The sequence below is a fragment of the Salmo salar genome, chromosome 16 (assembly GCF_965601325.2).
Source record: "Salmo salar chromosome 16, fSalSal1, whole genome shotgun sequence".
NCBI classification, from domain to species: Eukaryota; Metazoa; Chordata; class Actinopteri; order Salmoniformes; family Salmonidae; genus Salmo; species Salmo salar.
Genome location: NC_138306.1, coordinates 36985476 through 36991896, shown reverse-complemented (window position 1 = coordinate 36991896; position 6421 = coordinate 36985476). Strand labels below are relative to the sequence as shown.

Sequence of the window (6421 nt, the reverse complement as noted above, 5' to 3'; positions counted from 1 at the left end):
GACAAAAACATCCAGTCAAGCTAAAACAAGTAGTCATGATGAAAATGATTGAGAGCCAGAGTATCACTGACATAAAACTAGTTTATTGCTTTGAGTGGTGGTAAACATATATATTGAAGTCCACTTTTGCACTAACTCTCTTGCACTGACTATGCACACCCACTAGACTCTACCCACATGCTCACACCCCAACACACACCTCACACACACAATTCACACTCACCACATACACTGCTGCTACTGTCTATTATCTATCCTGTTGCCTAGTCACTTTCATTGAATCAGATGGCTCATTCATCACAAAGCCCACTGATATTGCAAACTACTTTAATGACTTTTTCATTGGAAAGATAAGCAACCTTAGGGATGACATGCCAGCAACAAATGCTGACACTACACATCCAAGTATATCCGACCAAATTATGAAAGACAAGAATTGAAAAAAGTATTGTTGTCTATCAACAATGACAAGACACCGGGGTCTAACAATCTGGATGGAAAATTACTGAGGATAATAGCATACGACATTGCCACTCCTATTTGCCACATCTTCAATTTAAGCCTACTTGAGAGAGTGTGCCCTCAAGCCTCGAGGGAAGCTAAAGTCATTCCACTACCCAGGAATAGTAAAGCCCCCTTTACTGGCTCAAATAGCCGACCAATCAGCCTGTTACCAACCCTTAGTAAACGTCTGGGGAAAAAACTGTTTGACCAGATACAATGCTATTTCACAGTAAACAAATTGACAACAGAATTTCAGCATGGGAAGGACACTCAACAAGCACAGCACTTACACAAATGACTGATGATTGGCTGAGAGAAATTGATGATAAAATGATTGTGGGGGTTGTCTTGTTAGACTTCCGTGCAGCTTTTGACATTATTGATCATAGTCTGCTGCTGGAAAAGCTTATGTGTTATGGCTTTACACCCCCTGCTATAATGTGGATACAGTTACTTGTCTAACAGAACACAGAGGGTGTTGTTTAATGGAAGCCTCTCAAACATAATTCAGGTAGAATCAGTAATTCCCCAGGGTAGCTGTTTAGGTCCCTTGCTTTTTAAAATTTTTACTAACAACATGCCACTGACTTTTAGTAAAGCCAGAGTGTCTATGTATGTGGATGACTCAACACTATACACATCAGCTACTACAGCGACTGAAATGACTGCAACACTCAACAAAGAGCTGCAGTTAGTTTCAGAGTGGGTGGCAAGGAATAAGTTAGCCCTAAATATTTCCAAAAATAAAAGCATTGTATTTGGAACAAAACACTCACTAAACCCTAAACCTCAACTAAATCTTGTAATAAATAATGTGGAAATTGAGCAAGTTGAGGTGACTAAACTGCTTGGAGTAACCCTAGTTTGTAAACTGTCATAGTCAAAACATATTGATGCAGTAGTAGCTAAGATGGGGAGAAGTCTGTCTATAATAAAGCAATGCTCTGCCTTCTTAACAACACTATCAACAAGGCAGGTCCTAAAAAAGGACTTAGGAAAATTGCAATTGGCTCAGAACAGGGCAGCACGGCTGGCCCTTGGATGTACACCGAGAGCTAATATTAATAATATGCATGTCAATCTCTCCTGGCTGAAAGTGGAGGAGAGATTGACTTCATCACTACTTTTTTTATGATAGGTATTGACATGTTGAATACACCGAGCTGCCTGTCTAAACTACTGGCACACAGCTCGGACACCCATGCATACCCCACAAGACATGCCACAAGAGGTCTCTTCACAGTCCCCGAGTCCAGAACAGACTATGGGAGGCACAAAGTACTACATAGAGCCATGACAACATGGAACTTCTACACCTGCATTGCTTGCGGTTTGGGGTTTTAGGCTGGGTTTCTGTACAGCACTTTGAGATATCCGCTGATGTAAGAAGGGCTTTATAAATAAATTCGATGTGAAATTTGATTTTGACTATTTTCCACATCAAGTAACTGGCGCAAGCAGTAAAATTAGATTTAAAAAACAGATGAAAAAACACCTTACGGAACAGCGGGGACTGTGAAGGAACACAAACATTGGCACAGACCCATGCATACACACACACACACACACACACACAGACACACGATAACATACATACATACACATGGATTTAGTAATGTAGATATGTGGTAGTGGTGGAGTAGGGGCCTGAGGGCACACAGTGTGTTGTGAAATCTGTGAATGTATTGTAATGTTTTTTAAATTGTATAAACAGCCTTAATTTTGCTGGACCTCAGGAAGAGTAGCTGCTGCTTTGGCAGCAGCTAATGGGGATCCATAATAAATACAAATACAAATGGCACATATTGGTAGATGGGTAAAAATAAAAAGTAGACAATGAACATCCCTTTGAGCATAGTGAAGTTATTAACTACACTTTGGATGGTGTATCAATACACCCAGTCACTACAAAGATAACTCAGTTGACGGAGAGGAAGTAAACCGCTCAGGGATTTCATCATGAGGTCAATGATGACTTTAAAACTGTTACAGAGTTTAATAGCTGTGATAAGAGAGAACTGAGGATGGATCAAAAACATTGTAGTTGCTCCACAATATTAACCTAATTGACAGAGTGAAAAGAAGGAAGCCTGTACAGAATCAAAATATTCCAAAACATGCATTCTGTTTGCAACAAGGCACTAAAGTAAAACTGCAAAAATAATAGCCAAACAATTAACTTTTTGTCCTGAATACAAAGTGTGTTGTGTTTGGGGCAAATCCAATACATTTCTGAGTAACACTCTCCATATTTTCAAGCATAATGCTGGCTGCATCATGTTATGTGTATGCTTATAATTGTTAAGGGCTGGGGAGTTTTTCAGGGTAAAAAAACAAACAAAATGGAGCTAAGCACAGGCAAAATCCTAGAGGAAAACCTGGTTCAGTCTGCTTTCCACCAGACACTGGGAGATGAATTCACCTTTCAACAGGACAATAACCTAAAACACAAGGCCAAATCTACACTGTACTCTTAGAAAAAAATATGTTATCTAGAACCTTAAAAGGTTCTTCATCTGTCCCCGTAGGATAACCCTTTTTGGTTGCAGGTATCCAGGTAGAACCCTTTTTACAGAGGGTTCTACCTGGAACAAAAAAGGGTTATCCTATGGGGACATCCAATGAACCCTATTGGAACCCTTTTTTCTAAGATTGTGGGGTGGCTGACCAAGAAGACAGTGAATGTTCCTGAGTGACCGAGTTACAGTTTTAACCTAAATATACTTGAAAATATATGGCAAGACCTGAAAATGGCTGTCTAGCAATGATCAACAACCAATTTGACAGAGACTAAAGAATTTTTAAAAGAATAATTGGCAAATGTGGCACAATCCAGGTATGGAAAGTTCTTGGAGACTTACCCAGAAAGACTCACAGCTGTAACCGCTGCCAAAGATGCTTCTACAAAGTATTGACTTAGGGGTGTAAATACTTATGTCAATGAGATATTTATGTATTTAATTTACAATAAATGAGCAAACATTTATAAAACATGTTTTCCCCTGGTCATTATGGGGGTATTGTGTGTAGATGGGTAAGAACATTTCATCCATTTTGATTTCAAGCTGTAACACAACAAAATATGGAATAAGTCAAAGGCTATGAATACTTCTGAAGGCACTGTACATAGCTACCTTAATTACCTCTTACCCCTGCACATTGAGTCGGTACTGGTACTCCCTGTCTATAGTCATGTTTTTTTTTTTAATTGTCATTTGTTCACTGTGTATTTATTCCTCATCACTATTTTTTTTTTAAATCTTTAACTCTGCATTGTTGGAAAAGGACCCGTAAGTAAGCATTTCACTGTTAGTCTACACCTGTTGTATACAAAGCATGTGACAAATATAGTTGCATTTGATTTCATGTGAAATAATTCTTTACCATTAATCAAGCCTTTACAGTGCTTTACCTGCTCAAACAGTTTGAGAATATGTATCGTGCACATGGCATCAGAGCAGTAAGCAAGGTATTCATCTTCATCCTCCTTGGTCATAGTGGGCTGTTTTTTCTGGTAGCACTGCTGTTTCTGCTGAAGGTCCTGGGTCTCCTACAGATATATTATGTATTACATTATACTGTATAACAGCAATACAGACCAACATTAGAAAAATACAGACATATCTATCAAAATTAAAACCATCTTTTACAAATCAACCACACATTTTTATGACACAGTTATTGTCTGTAAAGAACCCTTTAGTTCTTTAGATTTTATCCTATGTTTATCCGATTATCGTATGTTTTGAAGTACCCTCTCAAAACGTGCATGTATGAGGTTGGCCTTATCCACGAGCCACTTCTTCAGGTCAGCTGTATAGCAGCCTGTCTGGTCAGGTTCTCTGGGTCACCCAACTGGGCCTAAAACGGTGCTAAGATGTCCAGCTTCTTCACCTTCTGTCGAAGACGCTCCTCTTTGGCCATCCTCTCCTGGACATGACATGAGGTAGAGAGGATATACTGTAGGGTAAGAAGGAGGCACCGAGGGTCAGCCTTCTGTGATGAGAGGGTGAGTGTAATTCTTACTAGTGCCTCTCAGTGACAGCGTGCTCTCTCATTCCTCACTGTGTTGTAGATGGAGATGTGAAGCTCAGTACTGCCCTCTTCTTGTTCTCTTACACCCAGTATTGCCCTCACCTGAGCAAAAATACTAACTGTTTGTTACATTGTTATTTCTCTAATTTGAAGACATGTCGGAAAAGGTCTATTAATTCATGCCAAAGTACATACACAACACATGCACACCTCTTTCTCAGACTCCTTGACTGTGAAACATTCTCCTCCACCTTCATCATATGGACTAACATTTCATACAGAGATTCTTACTTGGCTTCTAAAATGGATCTACCTGAAAGCACATCCATAAAGACCATTGGACAAACACCATAGTTACTTAACCCACATAACGGAAGAACATTTTATCTCAAATTGCTGGTGGCACCAAATAGATGATCTAAGCCAGTTGTAAATTCTGTAGATTGTTTAGCTACTGTTTATTGCCCCTGAAGATTACACCTGAAAGGTGGATGCCAGGTGGATAGGTGGGAGCCATCTGAAGGGTGAAGGAGTGTGGGTTCTGGGAATCCCCTGAATCTCTGGGCTTGAAGTTTCTCCAAGTAGGAATAACCTGGTCATCCTCCTGGTGGTATGTCACTTGGATCCTGTCCTCAGACACCAGGAAGATCCATTCTGCTACATCCTCCCCAGCTGTCTTGGACCCGTCTCAATTGAACCATTTACATTTACATTTTTTACATTTTAGTCATTTAGCAGACGCTCTTATCCAGAGCGACTTACAAATTGGTGCATTCACCTTAGAATATCCAGTGGAACAACCACTTTACAATAGTGCATCTAAATCTTTTAAGGGGTGGGTTAGAAGGATTACTTTATCCTATCCCAGGTATTCCTTGAAGAGGTGGGGTTTCAGGTGTCTCCGGAAGGTGGTGATTGACTCCGCTGTCCTGGCGTCGTGAGGGAGCTTGTTCCACCATTGGGGTGCCAGAGCAGCGAACAGTTTTGACTGGGCTGAGCGGGAACTGTGCTTCCTCAGAGGTAGGGAGGCGAGCAGGCCAGAGGTGGATGAACGCAGTGCCCTTGTTTGGGTGTAGGGCCTGATCAGAGCCTGAAGGTACGGAGGTGCCGTTCCCCTCACAGCTCCGTAGGCAAGCACCATGGTCTTGTAGCGGATGCGAGCTTCGACTGGAAGCCAGTGGAGAGAGTGGAGGAGCGGGGTGACGTGAGAGAACTTGGGAAGGTTGAACACCAGACGGGCTGCGGCGTTCTGGATGAGTTGTAGGGGTTTAATGGCACAGGCAGGGAGCCCAGCCAACAGCGAGTTGCAGTAATCCAGACGGGAGATGACAAGTGCCTGGATTAGGACCTGCGCCGCTTCCTGTGTGAGGCAGGGTCGTACTCTGCGAATGTTGTAGAGCATGAACCTACAGGATCGGGTCACCGCCTTGATGTTGGTGGAGAACGACAGGGTGTTGTCCAGGGTCACGCCAAGGCTCTTAGCACTCTGGGAGGAGGACACAAGGGAGTTGTCAACCGTGATGGCGAGATCATGGAACGGGCAGTCCTTCCCCGGGAGGAAGAGCAGCTCCGTCTTGCCGAGGTTCAGCTTGAGGTGGTGATCCGTCATCCACACTGATATGTCTGCCAGACATGCAGAGATGCGATTCGCCACCTGGTTGTCAGAAGGGGGAAAGGAGAAGATTAATTGTGTGTCATCTGCATAGCAATGATATGAGAGACCATGTGAGGATATGACAGAGCCAAGTGACTTGGTGTATAGCGAGAATAGGAGTGGGCCAAGAACAGAGCCCTGGGGGACACCAGTGGTGAGAGCACATGGTGCGGAGACAGATTCTCGCCACGCCACCTGGTAGGAGCGACCTGTCAGGTAGGACGCAAT

The 6421-nt window shown here is 42.5% G+C and overlaps 1 protein-coding gene across 1 annotated transcript; it reads right to left on the bottom strand.

Moving 5' to 3' along the window:
* Nucleotides 1-3447: 3447 nt before the first annotated feature.
* LOC106573799 (uncharacterized) lies at nt 3448-6205 on the bottom strand. Its single transcript, XM_082962700.1, has 2 exons — nt 4259-6205; nt 3448-4054 (listed from the first exon to the last, which is right to left on the bottom strand). The coding sequence occupies exon 1, from the start codon at nt 6146-6148 to the stop codon at nt 5399-5401; it is 750 nt and encodes a 249-aa protein (XP_082818826.1). The 5' UTR covers nt 6149-6205; the 3' UTR covers nt 3448-4054; nt 4259-5398.
* Nucleotides 6206-6421: the final 216 nt, after the last annotated feature.

What these genes read in the sequence shown, in the direction of transcription:
- LOC106573799 (XM_082962700.1), bottom strand. Translation starts at nt 6,148, where the DNA reads ATGACGGATCACCACCTCAAGCTGAACCTCGGCAAGACGGAGCTGCTC.